The 20,699-nt window shown below is 47.8% G+C and overlaps 1 protein-coding gene across 1 annotated transcript in view; it reads left to right on the top strand.

Moving 5' to 3' along the window:
- The window catches only part of RTN1 (reticulon 1), a 118,087-nt gene that overhangs the window by 58,452 nt on the left and 38,936 nt on the right, over positions 1 to 20,699 (top strand). The window contains exons 2-3 of the mRNA XM_039552416.1: positions 8,349 to 9,086; positions 12,788 to 13,567. Of these exons, the coding sequence (XP_039408350.1) occupies positions 8,349 to 9,086; positions 12,788 to 13,567 (1,518 nt within the window). The remainder of the gene's footprint in view (positions 1 to 8,348; positions 9,087 to 12,787; positions 13,568 to 20,699) is intronic.

Below are 20,699 nucleotides of genomic sequence, written 5' to 3'. Positions count from 1 at the left end.
ACAGGGGTGGGAAGTGCTGAATCATTTACGATGGGTTCACTTTGCACACTGATGGTTGGCTTTGGGGCACCTGCTCAGCATCCCCTGCTGTTGCTGCCTGTTCCGAGCTTCCCTTCCCCCTCCCCAGGACATTTGCCTCTGCCATGTGCTCTGAACCCCTTTGTTCCAAGCGTGGGCAAAACCAAATGTAACTCAAACTCTTCAGCAGTGTCTGATTGGCCGGTCACCCCAGGTCCGCCCCCCAGTCCTCCCCTTTCCCCTTCTCCGAATAAAAGAAAGGACCAAGGGGGGACCTGCCCTCCTTGGCTTTGCAGCCCTTTCTGTGAGCATCTCGTCGTCTGTTTCTGTTTGAAAGCTTCTAATTGCAGAAATTAGGCAACCCAAAAGCTGTATTTCTCCCTCTTTGCTTCTGCTGGTGGTATCAGCTTTGCAGCTAATACATTTGTCACTTTTAGAGCTGCTGAAATGCTGGATTGCCCGTGCTACCTCTCTAGGCTGCCCGAGGCTTCCTAAGGCATTGAACTATGAGCCTAGCCGGTAAAAAGCTGTCAGTATATCTCTGCATCTGGCGCCCAAGGTGGGGCTCGGACCCACGAGATTAAGTCTCACCCTGCCAGGAGCTGTGAGCTCCGTGGATGTCCATGGGAGCTGAGGACATTCAGCAACACCAAACCTAGCTCTGCTCCTCTATTTGACTTGGCTTGGTCTGGGGTGCACCACAACACACACAGTGGCTACGCAGCAGCAGCAAAAAGATGAACCCTGGTATCTTTTTGGAGAGGCAGTGATAGGGAGACAGTAGCTGCTGTGGTGCAGAATCTGTGGCCAAAACCAAGATGCTGTTAATATCCTGCTGGGACCGAACAGACCTGTCTTAATCTTATTAAAAGCTCAGCAGTGTTTCCTACACATCTGTCCCACAAATGGGGCTGTAGCACTCCACCGCAGAGCCGGGACCTGATCCATGCCTCCCCAGGTGTTGGAAGAAACCAGAAGCTGGCTGGGGCAACAGGAAAAGCCCCCAGGCAGGGCCCTGGGGAGAACCATAACCTCATGGTGACCTGCCACTAGCTGCTGAGGGGAGTTTCTCAACCAGGCAAACGGAGACTGCCAAAAGTGTGAGGGCCTCCAAGGGCTGGATCCTGAAAGGGATTTGTCCCCTGCTCCAGCCTCTGTGCTTACAAGAAGGTGGGGAGGTTGCTGATCCTCAGCAGCCAAGGTTTTTGGGAGCTGGGATCCCAGCTGACCCCCATTCCCCCATATATTTATCGTGTAGAGGATTGAGATTGGGTATCCCTGGATCTGGAAGCTGCAGTGCCTGTTTACAATAGACAGCTAAAGCTGTGGAAAAGTGATGAAACTCCAACTGGGAGGCTGAAGTAACTCATAGCCTCTACAAAATGACCTGGAGGAGAGGTTTTACATGCACCAAAGCTTTTCATTAACTTGTTTGAATTTAGGACTCACTTCCATCTTGGGGGGGGGGGGGGGGGGGGGGCGGAATCAGAAGCCATTCCAGTGAAATCAATGGAGTATTCAGAGTGTCAATAGGATTAAGCCTGTTTTATCCACACTGTCCTTTTTCCCTCCTACCTGTGCAGGAGACAGCACCTGCCATGGCAACGTTTCCTCTCGTTGCTGCAGGATCTCAATGGGAAGGATGAATAACTTGCACAGCTGAGGCACCGACTCACTCCTGTCCCCAGCAGCTGAGGCACAGACTGTCAGCTGCTGGAGACAGCGGGAAGCAGCCTTCTTGCTGCTTTGTGTTTCCCTAACACAGTCAGGACCACGCGGAGAACCAGGGGGAAGGAATAATAGAATAGGATCGTGTATCCTCCCGATACATTTGGTTTTCTCGTAGCATCTATTGTGCAAATGAATCCCCAAACGACTCTCGGGGTGTGGCCGTTCATGTCTGGCAACGTGATTTGTGGGAGATGTATCTTTGTTGCAGACAGGATTATGAGAGTTCTGGAGGAAAGGAAGTTGCTAACCTGTGAAGTAGTTTTGGGAATCCTGAGCTAAAACAAAGAGCACCATCTGCTGGCAGCTGGGGAATAGCTGGCACTGCTTCCAGGGATGCATGCTCCGTTGCAGCTCTCCTGCAGGCAGCTTGCTGCTTTCTCTGTCTAGCCTAGAGCATCTGGAGATGGGGTAGCTCAGGCTGACAGCTGGCTCTGGCCATGGAGAAAGGCTAATCCAGGGAACATTGGAAGCTGATCCAGGGGTATTATCCACGGCACAGTGATGCCTCTTCTTGGCACTAGAATTCTCAGGCATTTGGGTTTTGAGCTCTACTCGAGTTGATACACAGCTGCTAAAGTACTCTTGAGTTTTGTTTGGGTATTGAAATGTTTGGGGTTAGAAAATTCACGCTGAAGGGTCTTGCAGAATTGAGAGCATGACTCCCAAGTGGTACACTCAAATATCCCTGAGGGTGGCCAGACTATTTTGAAGCATCATGTGATTTGCACTGGGGTTGAGAGATGTCTCTGCCACTCATGCAAGCTGCCCTTGTCACTGCCAGAAAGGTACAGCTCAAGGATATTCAGAAATCTGGAGCTTTCCTGAGGTTTGGGTTGAATTTGAAATCAAGCAGAGAGGAAAAACAGCTTGGTCTGGATCCAAGAAAATGGTGTGCTTTGAATTTGGAGACAGACTTGGGACTGCTGGTCTGTCTGGGTAGGGTAAAGAGGTGTAGAAAAGTGATGTAGCACCGAGTATCTGTATAAAGACGTGTATGGATACAGATGAGAATACGGTAAGATACTATGAGTTTTAAAAAGGAAGGTAACTGAGTTGGGGAACTAAAAAAGGAAAACATGAGACATCGTGTATCAGGGTCAAAAAATACAAAAAAATTATTTTCCTTTTTTTTTTCTCCTTTCTTAAGTGTAAGTGAGGAATAAAAAAGAAGCCAAGGTTAAGCAAAGGCTTTTTACTGTGACTGATGACAAAATTGTAAATTTGGTACAGAGAAAAAAGGCAGGACTGTTTAATGGCTACTTCTGTTGTGTATTTGGAAGAAAGCAGGACAATACATTTTCCTAATGGTCGTGGCTGAGTGATAGAAATGAAGGAGAGGCTGGAATGTAAACTGCTTATATGGGACTGGGAAACAGAGAGGGCCCCCAGCTGGGGTCTGATCTCCAGATACTGATGTTTAGGTAATGGCAACTCCTGGGCAATGGGACTCTCCTGTACCACTGTCAAATGCCATGGAATGCCACCATGGCTCCCACAGCCTTGCTATGAAATCAGCCTTTCAAGGAGAGAGAGTAATTATAAAATAAAAAGCTTGGCAGAGTGCCACACTGCTTCCTTGAGCCCTTAAGAGAATATAAGATATGATTTTAAGAGCCAGGCTTTAGTCTCAGTGCTGAAAGTAAGCTGCTGCATATCCCTGAGCTCTGAGGTGGCTTCGAGGGTCCTGGATCAGAGTGGAATTGCTGGTCTGGAAAATGGTCATTGCTTAGCTTTGGCCTCTTTATCTAAAATTTCTGGGTGACACCTGAAGGGCTGAGGTACTGGGAGTGACCTGTGGCCTGAAAGACCCTCTAGTGTCATTTGAGGCCAGTCAAACAAGAGTACTCCCCTTGTTCTCATCTCTAATTGATGAATTACCGCAGGTCAGTTCAAATGGGATAAGCTGGACCTTGTTGCCGTGGGAGAGAGCTGGGAAGACCCTGCAGCACTGCAGTCAATAATGACTCCTGAAGCTCAATATCCAAAGCAAAAAGTCAGAGCCAACTATTTAAAAGACTTACAGGAATTTGCTGGAAGCTGCTTGCTTCTGCTTTTGTCTGAAAAGGTTGCTGAAACCTTGATTCTTCCAGTTGCAACCAAAGAGATTTTCTCTTCTCTGCACAGCTTCAGGCTGTAAAAACAGCATCACCTAATTAAAGATTGGTTCTCTGAAAAATTAATAGTTTTGACCAAATCAGTGATGTGCAATAAATACAGAACCTCACATTGAGGGGTTGCCACGTGTTCTGGGGAACTGAAATTTCATGTCACAGAGTCATGGAATGGTTTGAGTTGAAAGGGACCTTAAAGATCATCTTGTTCCAAACCTCCTGCCGTGGTCAGGGACACCTTCCACTAGACCAGGTCCCTCAAATATTAGTCTGTCTGTGCCAGTGAAGATCACCAGAGCTGCTTGTGAAGCTTGACAGGCTAATATGAAATAAGGTTATTTTATTGGAAGCTGAGCACAATATTCTGGAGTGATCAATTTTAATAAGGCCAAGAATACTCTAGTTGGGGGAAAAAAAGACTCATTTTTATTCAAATCAGCTCTTTTTCTTGTCCGTGATCCTCAGCTAACTTTTTGTTCCCTCTTCCAGTATGCTGCAGCAGTGCAGCTTGCCTTGATCCAAATTGGTCTTCAGCTGCCTTTCTTAAATTAAGAACTACTCTTCATGGAACCAATGATTTCTTAATTATTTCCTGTCTCAATTGCTACATGGCTCTAAACCCAGTTCTGTAGGAGAGGGTTTCTGAAGCATTCACTTATTCTGAGCAAACAAAACAGTCATTTTCCAATATTTTTTTCCCTTTGCAGTTGATGAAAACACATGTAACTTGCTGAGCATCTCAGCTGTGCTGGAGTGATTGAATCGGACCCATTACTTCTTAGCTGGTTGCAGGAAGTGAAATTATTTCCCGAGGGCTCGGGTTACGAGACAGCACAACTGCTGCTCTCAGGAACTGAATAGCTTTCCTTCACCTGAATTGGCAGGCAGGTTTTTGGGTAGTTTTGAGTGAAATCCAGATTTAAAAAACCCCAACCTTTGTAACAAGGGTAAATTCAGACCTGATACTGTCATCTGTTACCAGTGCTATTCAAGGCTTCTCCTTCCCACGGGTATTGAACCAAATAAACTTAAAGTCAGAGAGGGCATTGCTTAATCATCAAGCTCTGAATACACCATTCTTCAGCAAAAATCTGCTCAGCTATTATCAGTTTCCATGCCTTTAAGAGCCAGCCTAATAGCTGATAGATTCACACTTCCCAAATGAGAGGCAGTTTTAGCAATGGCTTTAAATCATTCCCAGTGGAAATAGGGAGTTACATAAAATCCTATTAATTAGGCAATTTCAGCTGTCTTCAGTGCTTTTGACTCTGCTGTCGCCTTGAGAGTTGGGATCCCCATATGTCCTGCTAATGTGAACCCTCCCCTTGCTCAAATGTGCTCACATACCCCGTAACTAACTCTCTCTCCTCAACCCCAGTAGGAAATGCATTTTCTGTTTTCATTTGCAAAACTGCTGCAGGAAAAGAAAAGAAAAGGTTTATGTTTGACAGTAATTCCATTCTACATCAGCTCTTGTGTTAACATCTGCTACAGTACCAGGTTTGTACTATTTGAAAATATGATGTTTGTCTCAATGACTATTTCAGGGTTATTTTTCTTTCTGCTGAGGAATAACCTAAAGAACAGGGTGGTATTTTCCCAGCATCTCTTTATCACCGTGGCTCTCCTGTGAGCTGCCCTGGCTCGCTGTAACTCCTGCAATGACACAAATGCATTAGAAACCCTTTCACTGCTCTATTGATCAGCATTGCTAAGAGCTGCAAATGCTTGTGCATCTGGCTCCCATGTACTGTGGACAAAGCACAAATGAAAGCTGTGAACAGCATCTGTGAATATTGGTTTGGCAACGGCTTCAATCTCCTATGACTCTGTTTGTGCTCCCTCACTCCTAGCAATAGTGGGATGTTTGTAGGAATGGGTTTTTGCCCACTGATGGTGTTGTGACAGTGTATTCCTCATGAGCAGAAAGTATTCCACAGACATCTTGAGCTGGTCCACAGCCACTCAGAATCAGTGGGACTTTCCTAGTGGATTCAGTGGGCTTTGGATCAGGTCCAGGAGGCACTGAGGAAGCATTTAATGAAAGAGCAGCCCTGAAACCCCGGGATTTAGACAGCCACTCACCCAGGACAAATAGTAAATTACAAACAGCAGATACTGGCAGCAACAAGCATGAAAAGTCTGTAGTCAGCAATTCACAGCCTGAAATATGTTGGCGTAAACAATGCATCAGATAATTCCAGCTAACCAACACATTTGTGAAAATCCAAGCCTGTTTATGGATAATTTTCAAAAAGGCGAGTTCAGCAAGAAGAGCATTTGCAAGGAATAGAACCTTTCCCTTTTTGCCTACTGCTCATTTAGAAATGTGTTCTGGGTGTGAGCTGTCCTTGCAAGGAACTGGATGACCTCAGGTAGAACCTGGGTGCTGGGCAGCCCAGTTTATCCCTCATTCTGCTTTGGTTTTGCTGTGGTTTTCCGCTTAGGCTTCATTCTCACATAGCTTTACTGTTGAGACTGAGTTATTTGGAGGATGGGAGCTGCCTGCAGCAAGTTACAAAAGCATCTTGCAGACCTGAGTGAGCTGGCAGGAAAATAGTGAAATGTAGAGTAGGTAAAATTGCATAGATGGAGAGAATAAGCCCCAAGTTTACATGTCTAGGAAAAATCTCCACAGTGACCCTCACCACTCTGAGGCAAGAGCTTGCCTTGTTGATAAATGTTTCTATGAAAAGTTCTATGCAGCACTACACAGCAGTGAGAACACCCAGCTGAAGGCTGGGAAGGATTGGGAATGGATGATTTTCCACCTGCTGGCTGCAGCACCCCTTGCTCTGTGCTGTCCTGTGGCAAAGGCTGCTACAAATCTCTGGCTGAGGGGATGGAGCTGCTGCCTTTGTGGTGTGTGCAGGAGCAGATTGGCAGGGAGGACTGGTGGGTAGCAGCACCACCCAAAGTAAGGGAGGATGGGGACACAAGAGCAGGTAGCACAGGTAGGCTGAAAAGCAAGGAGAGGCACTTTTGGGTTGCTTTTCCCCTATGCTAACAGGTTTGCCCTTGTAATAGGAGGGGCATGTTGTTCCCACCCTGGAGGTGATCCAGGAATAAGAAGTTGCTTGCAGGACATCACAACACTGAACAATGCAAAAATACAATGAGGGAAATGATCATTCTGCCTTTGTGCAGGGCTTGGGGGGTGTGTGTGTGTCAAATCCAATGAGGCTGTGCGGTAAAATAAAGCCTTCAGCTACAGCACTGAAGTATTAGAGGAGGGAAAATACTCCTTCAGGGCTCACTAAATGGGCTGCACATGCCTGATGCATGGAGGGCTGTGGGGAAAAGCATTTGTGATGGTGTTTAGAGGTGGCATCATTCTCTGTGTGCAATGAGAAAGGAAATAACTCAAATGCAAGTAGCTCAGGAGCTTTCGGACTGACATTTCCCAGCTTCTGGCTTTGCTGCTGCAGCAGTGTCCCTTTAGTATTACAGTGAAGTCTGCACAGTGTGTGGTAGCCCAGGCACGTGTGGAGCAGGTCGGGAGCCCCACGTCCCTTGCAGGTGATGAACAGAGGCCGGAGAAAGCCAGCCAGACCCTGAGATGCTTCAGCACACGAGGGGTTAACAGGCTACGCCCTCCCATGGGCACCAGCTCCTACAGACATTGGCTTTGTTCCTCCTCATCCCATTCCCTCGGCCCCTACAGAAATCCGTCTCTCCCACCTCCCTCAGGGGGGATCTCGCTGCTGCCGTCGTTGAGCTGTGCTTTGTATTAATGCTGCAGAGAGAGAGTGGCCGCTGTTTCTAATTTAATTAGCGTCATCTCAGGAACTGAGAGCGTGGCAGAGGGAATCAGAGGCAGCGTATGAAAATGATGCATGGGTTTAACCACCTTCATGCCGGCGTGATTTCTGGATGATGCACACGGGCTTACAGCTTTCTGAATGTGTGGAAATCACTGCATGAGGATGTTTAGTTTCTGCCGTGGTGTTTCACAAATTTAGAGTGGCTACTCTTAAGAGAAAATGTGATCTAAATCTGCCTGGCAACTTTCCCTCTCAATTTCTGTCCAGGAGAATTTTTTACTTAATGAAAATTTCCTTTGTATGAAACTTCTCTAATTCTATGTATTTAAAAAAAAAATTGGTTTTGTATTGGACATTAGATTTCTTTTAAGGATATTGGATGCTGAGCCCCTGGGTTGTATTGTGAGGGATGTTGTGAGGTTGCAATCACAGGAAGTTTTTGTTCACAGACTGGGCAAACATTGGCCAGGAGCGCTTAGTTGCTATCAGGATCCTTATAACTACTTAAAGATAGAAGAGCAGCTGGAAGCCTTGTGTGACAGATGTGCCACTTTGATGCCCAAAGGTATAGAAAGAGACAGCCCCCAAGAGCTTGCGAGTAAGGTCAAGTCTGGTTCACAAACCAAATCTAAAATCAGCAGGGAGTGAGTGTGGCTTTGCAGAAAGCTTGATGCATACAGCTATTTGTCTCTTACTGTGCCTCGTTTTTCTGTGTTTGCTTCAGGTGTCACAGGCTCATCACATCTCTTTGACTACGGCTCCACTGCCAACGGAGGAGACAACTCCTTCTACACCTCTCTGATCTCCGATGTCCACTACACCACCCCACGGGACTCCACCTATTTCACGGGCATCTATCAGCAGGAAAATACCCCTATTTCCTGTTCAGGCAGCACGGAGGGGTTTAACACTCTGGGGCATCCTGTTCAAGATGTGACTGGGTTTGAGTCCCGTGGCTTGTTTAGCTCAGACTCGGGAATAGAGATGACTCCTGCAGAGTCTGCTGAAGTTGACAAAACCTTAGCAGATCCCATGAAAGTAGAAGCTTATAAATACATGGACATAAGTAGATCAGAAGAAATAAAGTACCAAGGAAAACATGACTCTGATTCAGAAGACGAGAGCCCAGGCCTTAGTGATAAGTACCGGGGAACACCTGCAGGGTCCAGCCATGCCGCTGAACCTCCGCGGACGCCTTCCGAGAGCACGAAGGCAGCCAAGGAGCAAGACCTGCTGGAAGACAGAAAGTTTGGGGGTCAGCACAGTCCCTCTGTGGCTACAACCCCTGTCAAGATCACACTCACTGAGACAGAAAGCACCAAGGAAGCTGCCAGCAAAGAGTCAAGCCCGACTCAGCCAGACACTGGCCTGAAGCCGAGCCATGAGGTGGTGCCAATGGTGACGGTGTCGGAGCCGGAGGATGACAGCCCAGGGTCTGTCACACCACCCTCCTCTGGCACAGGTAATTCTGGTGTTGGTGCAGGGCACTGGGGGTTTTGCTATTCAGAAAGTGGCTGCAATTGTAGCCCTGCACATTGGAGAATTACCATGGAATTTTGGGGTGAGTGTAACGGGGTGTGAGAGGACATTGGCAAGTCTCCACAGCTGGAGGTGTTTGTGCTCTGCTCTGGCACCAGTTTGTGTAGCCAAAGTGAAGGGGGATGCAAACTGTGCTCCCCATCACAGCACACTGCTCAGGATGGGCTGCCCTTGCTGTACGGAAAGGGATCCAGGCCTGCTGAGACAGTCCTCAGGGATCTCTCCTCGAGGGGAAGCACTGTGCCTGTGGGCATCACTGGGGGTATCTTCATCTAGGCCATGGTTTGAGCTGGATCCTGGTGGTTTGGAGGTTTCTTGGTCACCTTGGCTGTCCAGATTCCCCAAGGGAAATGAGGTGTGTGAGATCAGGGCAATGCAAGTGACTGGGTTCATATTTTAAAAATTTTAATGGTTGGCTTAACACCTCTTTGTTCCGGTAGAAATAAGATTAAATTGTTAAAAATCAGTGCTGTTTTCATGTGAAAGTGCCGCTTTTATAAAGTGCTGAGGAGGGAAATGCCGTCACCTCACTTGCAAAGGGCCCTGGAGGGACAAAGGGCCAGTCTCTTTAAGACTCCTGATTTCTATCGGAGGGCACCAAAATCCCGTGGTTATACATTTTCTTATTGTCTGATTACTGCAGTAGTGCATAATGTCTATTCCTCATTTTCCCTATCTTACACTGCTAAAATATGAAAGTAGCAAAGTGCTTTAAAAAGGAATAAAGTTCTGTGACAAGAAACAGAATTTTTAGTCTGAAAATTAAATTTCAATGTCCCGGATCAAAACCCTTTAACAATGAACATTTGACAATGAACATCCCCAAGCTGAAATTACTGCTTTAAAGTCATTTAGAAGTATTTAAGAAAAAAAAAGATGGAATTTCCTTAAAATGGCAGTCTGGCACCTACACTAATACCTCCTCCCCTTAGAGAAATATTTGGTTCCTACAGAAAAGTGAGGGAGCATTTGTACACTTCCACACAGAAAAAGGAGATTGAGTCCACCACAGCTGTGAATTTATTCTGCCTGCATCAGCCAGAAACTTTAGATAATGAATAGACTTTAGAGCCACATATTTCTTCTTTTGTTTGAGTGAAATCACACACTACTCCTGAGACATGCCACTGTTCATCGATTTACACTTTTGCTACAAGGTAATTAAGGACTTCAGGCACTGTTACTTACTCAGTCCTGGTGACTGTTCAAGGCTGCCTTGGGGACACTCAGTATCTGTATCCCATCAAAACTCCTTATCCATCGTGTTAAGGAGAGAAGGTGGCATCTTCTTCTAGAGGCTGGCTCCCAAGGGGTGTTTCCTCTGGATTTTCCCCCCTTTCCCGCAGCTGGGGATGTTCCATGCCCAGACCCTGCCTTCATCCGCTAAGAAGAAATTTAAAACCTGCCCTTGCTATTCCCACCCAGTGACCCAGCAAAGTCGTGGCTCCTAGGTGCCCCTCAAGCATTCTGGCAAAGCCGCCAGTCACCCCCTGCTTGGATCAAGACTTTTGAAAACGTTTTGCTTTTAGTTTCTGGCCCTCATCTTTCTGGGGAAGGAAGACATGGTCTGTCTCTGTGCTGCGCTGGTGCTAAAAGGCCGTGGGTATTATCCACTTCCACTGGATCCACTTCCAGTGCCAGCAGTAAATGTGACACCCTGCTGCTGGCCACAAAGGACTGTTTTATTCACAAGGTGAGTGCCAGGGCTGAGAGTTACACACTGCCAGCACAGGGAGGAGCAGGGTGAAGCTCAGGGACGGCGCGTTGCTGCGCTACAAGGGCTGGAAGTCACAGGCCTGTTTGGACTCATGCCAGATTCAGTCATGGCTCAGGGAGAAAATGCTCTCATGGGGTGATGCAGTAGAGCAGTGTGGTATACTCAGCTTCCTGCAGCCAGAGGAGAAGGATGCACAAACTCCCAATGCACCAGAAACTTCCCAGCGTCCAGACAGGAGTGCTTTGTAACAGCGCCAGCACCTTAATCCTGTCTGCAGCCACAATGCGGGGTGCAGAAGGATTTTCTTGTGTGAAAGGGATGTGTTACAAGAGCTGTTTTGTCAGAGGAGCTGCAGATGTACCAGCAAAACACACTCAATATCACTGATGATGTGTATTGGCATGTGCAGAAACCAGAATTGCTTGGAGGGGTGGTTTTTCTTGCCCATCTCCCAACAGGGTGTGATGGCACAGGTGTGCTATTGTTGAAACATCCCCCTTTACCTGAATCATCTTGAGGAGGGTACATGATCAGGAAGAAATCATCTGGGCTGCTGCCATGAGAAATTAAATCAGGAAATACCCAGAAATAGTAGTTACCATAGAATATTCTGAGTTGGAAGGGAACCTCAAGGATCATCAAGTTCAGCTCCTGGCCCTGCACAGGACACCCCAGGAATCCCACCGTGTGCCTGAGAGTGTTGTCCAAAAGCTGCTTGAACTCTGGCACTCTTGGTGCTGTTTCATCCCAGGTCCCATCTGATACAGTCTCTTCCCCACCCTCTGTTGCAAAGGAGCTTCCAGGTGTGGCCAGCACAGCTGGGTGGACTCAGGGGCTGATGCCAGGGGCTACAAAGTCAGGCTGGGCAGGTCACCTCAGGGCACCATCTGGAACCACAGGGCTGGAAACCCTCCTCCCCTTGGCTGTGGTACCCAACCTTGTGGATGCAGGCACTGGCCTGTCATGGACCTCTTCACCAGCATCTGCAGGGGAAAACTTGGGGATTTATTCTCCTGGTGGCTTTCTTGACTCCTCACAACCTGCAATGCCACTTAGTGACCCCATCACATTAATAATGACTTCAAATTAGGGAATGAACGCTCAGGATTGCAGAGGACAAATTTACATGTGTGCCTGATGGTTGTTTCAATGTGACTGGGGAATTGCAGTCAGAAAATGCAGACTAGGTTGTTTATTTTCTTGTTTTGTTTTGTTTCCAATTTTGGGTGACAAGCCAGTCATTATTTTGGTTAATTTGGTTCATGATGATATTAAGAATTACAGTAGAAAAAATTGGTTTCATTCTTGGACCCCACTGAGCTAAAAGCAAGCTGAGAGTTCACCACCCACACCCTGAAAGAAAAAAACCAACCCCCCAAATTAATAAAAAAACCTAACTAGTCAACTAAAAAAAAAATTGAGAGAAGTTTCTGATCTTAAACTTTGCACACCTGAAAGTTTGGCAAAACTACAGGTAGCTACACATGGGTTGTTAGGATCAGCTTAACCCACCAGCCCTGTGTGTATTTGTCCCCAGAACAGACGAATCTCTATTGGTGACAGTCACATGCTGTCATGTGTGTCCTGAGCCCATGTTCCTCTTGACTGGTGATTTTCCTGGTGAAAAGCATGTCATTGAGCCACTGGTCAAGCAGTGACCAGCATTGCCTTGTACCTCAGCTTTTTCCTCAGTAAATGATGCTTCTTTTATAAGGCGTGGGAAATGCTGCATAAGGTCAAGCTGTTACTTTCATTAGTCACCCCGACAGGGAGACTTTGTGCCTGTGCCCCCAGCCCTGCTAGAGGGATACGTGCTGTTGTGAAATCTACTCCGTTTGTTCCCTAAGCAGCCAGAAAATAAGACTCTTAATATTTTTTTTTTTTTTTTTTTTCTTCCCATGTGGCAGAACCGTCGGGCTCAGAGTCGCAGGGCAAAGGCAGCCTGTCGGAGGACGAACTCATCAGTGCCATCAAGGAAGCAAAGAGCTTTTCCTTCGAGCCCTCGGAGGCGCAGCGGCCGCCAGCCCCCGCCGCGGAGCAGAGGGAGCAGCGGGCCAAGCCCGGCCGCCCTCCCGCCTCCTCGCACGCCGATAACGAAGCCAGCAGCGCCGAGTCCGGCGACTCGGAGATCGAGCTGGTCTCAGAGGACCCCCTGGCTGCCGAGGAGGTGCTGCACTCCAACTACATGACCTTCAGCCACATCGGGGGCCCCCCTCCGTCGCCCGCCTCCCCCTCCATCCAGTACAGCATCCTGCGGGAGGAGCGGGAGGCGGAGCTCGACAGCGAGCTCATCATCGAGTCCTGCGATGCCTCTTCGGCCTCTGAGGAGAGCCCAAAGAGGGAGCAGGACTCCCCTCTGATGAAGCCCAAGGTCATGGACATTATCAAGGAGGAGAACAACTCGCGCACTGACGCCTCAGACTACGAGGCCAGTAAAATGACAGAGAGCAGGATGAACAGGGAAAACCTGGCAGAGTCCTCGTCCTACCTGAAAAGCTCCTTTGTTGCACCAAAAGTAGCTGCTGAGCCCCCGACTGCCGTCAGCACCGAGGAGCTGAAGGAAAGAGTAATCCTGAAGAAACCCATTGAAGAAACTGTTGTTAACCAAAGTAAAGTGTCTTCCAAGGACTTTGGCAAAAAAAGTCCATTGGCTTCGTTCCTACTGCCGTTTTTAAATAAGCAGAAAGGTAAATGCAGATGTTATGTTGGTTTTCACAGTGCTGCTGAGAGGAGGGGGAGGGAGAAGCGCCTGTTCCTTGCGGGGGAGGTGTTTGTAGTGCGGAGCAGGGGGAGCTGCTGGCACAGGATACCCTCAGGTGGGAGTTGGGCGTGCCTGTGACCATGCACACATCATCACTGACCTGCCCATCCTCTTAGGGAAAAAAAAAAAATACCAGCAACAGTAATTTTTAGGCTTAAACATAAATATGGGATGGTGCAGTAACCCCAGTATCGTAAAGGCTGATTTGTACATCAGGCATCTGGAGGACAAAGAGGAACAAATGGTCATCTTTCCTTTGAAATACTGCTTGCCTTGTCCCAGGGAAGGGGTGCAATCAGGGATGTGGTCCTGCACCTCTCAGAAGTGTGGGGGTAAACATTTTCAGGATGCATTTATGAAAAGAAAGAGAAAGATTTGGCAGAGAGGAGTTGGGTTTGGTGAGTCTGGGCATTTCTGGAAGTGTTCAAGGCCAGGATGGATGGGGTTTTGAACAACCTGGTCCAGTGCAAAGTGTCCCTGTCTGTGGATGTGGGGTTGGAACTGAATAATATTTAAGGTCACCTCCAACTCAAACCATTCAGTGAATTACAATGCTGGAGTTGGTGCAGTTCAAACAAACCTTTTTCATGGCAGCTGACACTCTCCATCCTTAATAATGAGGATGCTTCCAGTGCAGGGAAGTGGGCGGCTCATCCCAGCTCTGCAGGATTTAGGGAACATCCTGTGTGCTCCTCTGAGATCACCCTCCTGAATCCAGTAGTGTGAAAGGGGAGGGCAGGACACTTCCAGGTGAGCTAGAGGTTTCTCCCTGTAGAATCCCTTCAAAGCCATTGCAGAGCCAGCCAGGTCCAGGCTTGCTGTGCCAGGCACTGTGGTCTAACAGGACCCACCAAACCTCTAGAGACACCACCAGGTTTTAGTCTGAGCTGAATCCTGAGGACCAAGGGGCAGCACGTGGTCGCTGCACCGCTGACACTGCCGGGGTCCCCGCAGCCTGTAATGGGCTTGGTTCACAAGCCACACGACAGAAAAAGGCACCTTATTCTTTGCAAGATGTCAGCTTTAAGTAGCACTTTGTGTGCCCTGGCTTTGTAGGCTGGTGTGGGAGGAAGGGACACCGGGACTGCCCCACACCTGCCCTGCCTCCCCTCTGCCGTCCCCCCTGGCTGGGCTGGAGGGCAGTGACTGCCCTTGTCTCTTAGGAGATGTGTTGTTTTTGCAACACAGAGAGCTGCTGCTTCCTTGCAAACAGCTGGATAGAGATTGTGGGAGGGGAAGAATCCCCCCCACACTGCTTAATGAGCATCTTTTTCCTCTGTCCACGTTTGTGCAGGCGTGTCCCACATGATGCCCCGGAGATGGGGAGGGCGTGTGTGAGTGGCACACTTAAAACCCATTTCCTGCGTGCTGGGAACCCAAGCGTGCAAGTCTGGGCAGGAAACAGCCTGAACTTGCATGATGTGCTGAGGGCTGCAAGATCTGCAGCACAAACAAAATATGTTAATACTGATTCTGAGGGTAATGAACTAATGACATTAATAGTCTGAATAAGAAACATGATTATTGCTTGTAAGGGTGTTTTCCTGCCAGACTCTCAGAGCTCTCAATGTCATGCTGTGCATCTCATCTCCCTCACAAATAGTCTAAGCTCAAACCATTGCTTTCCCACCTACCAAATGCCCATTTTTCAGGACTAGACAAGCCTCTGCCCGAACCCTACAAGTGTAGGGCTGATTAAATTAACTTTAAATACTGCTCCTTCAGTCTAGCATCGGGTCTCTGCAATCCCAGTGTGTGTGTATTGTTCTGGACAGAACATGAAAAATTTGGTCTTGGATTTGGGAAAGTAGTTGGGGACTGTGATTTGGACAGCTAGTGGCCTATCCCTCAATTCTGAGATTTCAGGATCTGTTACAATTTTTAATACCCCTCAATCATATTCAGGTTTTTTTGCCTAAGTTTCATGACTCTCTTTATTTCTGTCATTGCTTAAAGTGATGCTAACATAGACTTGTTCTCATATGGTGGTCAAAGAAAATCCCTGTGTGCATGAGCAGACTTTGTCCCTGTGTCCATGTTTTCTATCTTTATTCCCCTAGGACAGTAGAGGCAGGAACTTTTCCTTACAAGATAGCTAATTACTTCTTAGTGGTGCACAGAGGACTATTTCAGTATGTGCTTTTTGGCCCTCAAGACACCCTGGTCCTGGTCCTAAGGCAAGGAAAACAAAAACATAGAGCCTCTTGAGAGTATTGTTGCTAAAAGTTGTGTATCTTTTTTCAAAGCTGATTTCTAGATATGGGGAGGTGGGCTCAAGATAAGAAAGTTTGGGTGATGGCAGGGTTCAGTTTACACTGCCTCCCAGTCACAGGTATTTGCTGTTTGGGTTGCTATGTCTGGGCAATATTTAAATTTTTATGTTAAAGGTGGTGGATGGGGGCTCTCCTTCTCTCCTGGGAAAGGAGAGCTGGTCCCTCACTCATAGAATCCACATGTAACCCACAAGAAATCCACATGAAAGACAGCACTTTATCAGTTATCAGAGGTGAACTGAGGGATGTGTTAAATGGCTTGGTGGAACCAGAGCATCCCCATGGGTCCTCCCAAGATACATTGTCTGGCAGGGAAATGATGTGGCAGAGCACATCCACTGGGACAGGGACTGCTTTCATGGCATCAACTTGAGGTCTTGGCAGAGTTTTACATCACAGCATCGCATTGGTACCATGTGCCAACTCAGAGGCACCTGGCAGGCCTTTGGCATGGGCCACACTCAGCCAAAGTGACGAGAACAGGGGCAGAAGTGGCAGTGACACACAAGAGAGGTGCAGCAGAGTGATGTCACCCAAAGTTGGAACAGCGTCACCATTCATTAATTAAGGGAATTATCTTAGTTATAGCTATCTAGCATTAAGAGAATACTAACAAGATGCAACTATGTACTTATGAAAGGCAGAAATCAGAAAAGCATTGGTCATTTCCTGTTACTTGTTACACAAGATGAAATGAAGCTGTTCAACACACCTGGCTGTGTTTTTGACACCCCGCTGTAGATCTTTCTGTGGCCCTTGGCCAGCTCACAGCCAGGTATATGTAATTTAAAAACAGTCACCCATGAGTTTCACATGTAAGCCTTAATTATTTCACAGTGCAGTACTGTAGTCCTACCAGGTGTTTTTTCACCCCCATCCATAGCATTAAATGTATTTTGCATGGCTCATCAGAAGAGTTTGCTCTGAGCTGGCAAGCCAAAATTTATTTGGAGTGCAGGAAAGACATGGAAAGGCTGTGTAAAAGGAAAAGCCCAGCGTTCAACCCGACCCCGGGAACAGTCTTGCTGGTGGTGTTGCTGCCAGCCTGTGGCTGGCTTGGACCCTCTCGTGACCTGTTTGTCTGCTTGGCCGTGTCTTGAAACCACGGCCACCCCCTGAATGACAAGGTGGAGCACGGCAAGTGCATGTGTGGTTTGCACAGTGGTCTCTGCTTAACGTCTATTGCCATCCAGTGGCAAGAACAAAAACGGGCCGTGACTTCCTACCTCCATTTTACTGGATCTGTCAGGATTTGATGGAGTGGAGCTATTCCCACGCCGTTAATCACCAAGCAGCCTCTCCTCCTGCTTTTCCACATGGTCGGAACGATGGTTTGCTTGATGCACCCCAGGCTTGGCTTTGGCCGGAGCTGAGCAGAGCTACCTGTGTTAGTGCTGCCAACTCCTCCTGTGGAGCACAGAGGGGAAGGCAGAGCTGCAGCCAAGCACCTGCTGTTTGGCTGTTGCTGCCCTCACATCACTGCTGGCATCTCCTCCCAGGGGTGGGTACAGCCCTTATGCAACAGGGCTTGGAGCATATCTGGCTGTGGCACTGCAGGAGGGGACGGTGCCAGCTCCGTTTCTTCTTTCTTTTTATTCCTTTTGCAAAATTATTTTGTGCTGGACTTGCACGTGGCTTGGGCATACAGAAAATTTCAGAAAATACGTGCTGTCCTGGAAACATAAATCTCTGGCCTGGGGCATTTTGCAAGAAGCCCAGAAGAAGCCTGGATCAAGGCAAGCTGAGAAGGAGTTCTTTGGCTGGGTCTTCTCTTGTGGTGCCTGTCAGTCACTCTCTGCCAGGGTAGCCTAGCTTACCTTGTGCTGGTGTCCCACAGCCTGAGGACCTGGTCCTGGGAGGAGATCTCCCTTACGCTGGAGCTTCATGTCTCTCCCCAGCCCCTCCTTCAGTGACAGTGTTAGGAGATTCCTTCTTCTTGATCCATTTAATGAAATACGCAGCAGCTTGTTACCTTTCAGATCAGATGCCTGATCTCAGGATATAAAAAAAAAAGGGATGTGGACATTCATAGTAATGTTTATTTTAATTTGGGTTTTGCTTTATGGCAGAATTTCACTTAGGAAAAGGAAAGCCCAGGCCTGGGGCTGTGGGGTTGGCTGTCACTCACAGGTTTGATGACACAACTGGCAGGACCCAGGCTCCAGGCAGGATCCTGCTGGAAACACAGTCAAATAAAATAATAATTTCAAGTGCATTATTCTCAAGCTGTCCTGTGCCAACCTGCCATGAAGCATCTTGATTTTGATGCCTTATGAAAGGCTTTCACAGGACTACTCTGGTCAGTCCCCTACCAATGTGTGTCCTTACCATACACCCTTGGTGGCTGCTGTGGCTCTGAGCACCCATGAGGGACACCAAAGTTCAGGGCCACCTGTCTCTGTGTGATGTCCTGGTGTCTCTTGGCTAGTGTCACAAGCTGCAGTCAGGATCACTTCTGGTTTTGGGGTGACAGTGGCAAATGGCCTGGGTTGAAGAAGATGTTTTCCCTCCTTCCTGGTGCCTCTTGTGCTGTCCCATGGTGTCCAGGGATATCCCACAATGGACAAGCACCAAGCAGTGTAGGCTTTTCCCCCGTTTGGTGTCACAGACAAACTGATTTTACACAGTTTCTCAAGGAAATGGTTTTCCAGAAGAGATCTCAGAAAGACTTGAAGTTGTTGGGAATGCTTTTTTGTTCAGCTAAACATCGTCTGCATGGAGTTAGCACATCCCTGCTGTTGGAGGAGCTGCTAGTGAGGCATTTTTCCGTGGGAAGGGGATGTTTGGTTGGGTGCTTTAGCAATCTGAGGCTCGTTTCTCATCTGCATGCTCTCACCAGGCTGGCTCTGCAATCAGCAGGAAGCCAGGCCAAGGCTTAAGCATACGGTAATGTTAGTTTAATATTTTAGTGCCATCTGCTGTAAGTGCCTCCACACTCTGGCCCATCTGTTTTCTGTGCTTCAGTTTGCTTTTTATGGGGCTCCAGTAGCTTTGCATCCTTTGGAAAGCCCATGCTTGGAAAAGGTGTAGGGGAGAGGGATGTCCTGCCTGGGGGTGGAGTGTCTGCACCTTGTGATGCTGTAGGACGAGTGGGATAAAACCTGTCCAGAGAAGTAAACATGTGAACCTAGTCCTGGCCTTGCCATGAAATCTTGGAGTAGCTTGGAGAACCTCTGTGGACTTTCCTCCCACGTGGAACGATTCCGGTGGGAAGGGGCCTGTGGAGGCCACTGGTCCAACCTGTTGATCTCAAAGCAGTTTGATCAGGTGGCTCTGCCTGTCCATCCTCTCAGCAAAAGCAGAGGTTTGGGGGCAGCTGAGAGTTGGAGCCTGCAAGTCTGGGTCAGTCTGGTGCTGACACCACGGCGCCATTGCCAGGGGGCAGAGCAGGGTGAAGGAGAGATGCCACTCAATGCAGCTCAGACAGAGCGGGCTGGCAGGAGCTCCACAAGGTCCCAAGAGCCCATCTCCTGGCCCACAGCCACAATTCCTGGTAGAGCACTCTCGACAGATGCTTGTGACTCATTTGGAAAGGCCTCTGTTGGCAGATCCTCTGCCAGTTCCCAGGTGTCTCTCAAAAACTGTTGCTGCTCTTCCATCCTTTACTTTAGGCTAAGCAATTCTGGTTTCTTAATTTTTTTTTCCCTCTGTGGTTATGTTTTTGAGCTCCCTGAACTGTCTTGTTCCCTCTATTCTTTCCTACCATTGGGCCCCTGACATCATCTCTAGCCATTATGATTTGAGGAGTTTCCCCATCCCAGCACTGACTCTTCCTCTGCCCATGGAGGAGGAGAGGGAACTTCACAGCTACACTGTTGAGCTTTTGATGGGATACCCTTCCTTTTTGGACGAGGGTGAAAGAGCAGAGGAGGCTGCTGTCCTGCTAAAATTCTTTATTTCATAGTTTCATAGCTTTCTTGAAGGCCGAGTTCAAAGGGGGTTACATGATAAAGCCAAGCAGCAGCAGCAACCGCAGGCAAAACCCGCTTCTTCTATATCCTCTATATGCTCCATATATGTTTTTTCTTGCAGAAGGGTGGATTATATTTGTTAATTGACCAATAAGATTAACACATGATTCTGGTTTTTCTTTTCTTAACCTATCCTGGTCTAATTCTTACAATCGTAAGTCTTACACAAGTGTTACATAGGTATTACACAGATTTGCGTATACAGTTTCTATCAGTTCTTCTTGTTTATGTGAACACTCCATCTAAAAAATGTGACCAGTATAATTCTATCTATATTTTGTCGAAAGGAAAGAATTCTGTGAAAAGGTAACCCTGCTGCAGCAAGCACTGTGTTTAAGGTCTCTGCTACAGCTTTTTAATTCTTAAGGCACTTAGCATATATTTCTACTAAAAGTTAAAAAATCTATCTTTCTATTTCACTTTGCTGTGGCTTCTTGCATCACAGCTTGTGCAAAGGTTTTAATTCAACCCCTGTGCTTTGGCTTCCCTCTGGGCCTGAGTCCAGAGGAGCTTTCACTCCAACACTACACGTTTCTGCCTTTGCTGCAGGCTATGCTCCACGTCCCCACTTCTGGCCATTTCATGCAGTTCAGCTGCTGCCACCTGACAGCTTGTTACACCCATCAAGCTGTGATAACTCAGCCAGAGCTGAGCTGGAGAAAGCTGAGATGTGCAGGTCATGGTGGTGGAAATGAGCAGCGTGCACCCAGCGGGTCTGCGCTGTACAGGATTTCTCCTTCACTCCTTTTTCAGGAAGCAAGGAGGGAGTTTGGCCCCTTCTGGCCTCAGGGGGGTTTGCAGTGTTGCTTATCCC

The sequence above is a fragment of the Corvus cornix genome, chromosome 5 (genome assembly GCF_000738735.6).
Source record: "Corvus cornix cornix isolate S_Up_H32 chromosome 5, ASM73873v5, whole genome shotgun sequence".
Classification (NCBI taxonomy): domain Eukaryota; kingdom Metazoa; phylum Chordata; class Aves; order Passeriformes; family Corvidae; genus Corvus; species Corvus cornix.
The sequence above is the reverse complement of the archived record's forward strand: the minus strand, read 5'-3'. Positions and strand labels throughout refer to the sequence as shown.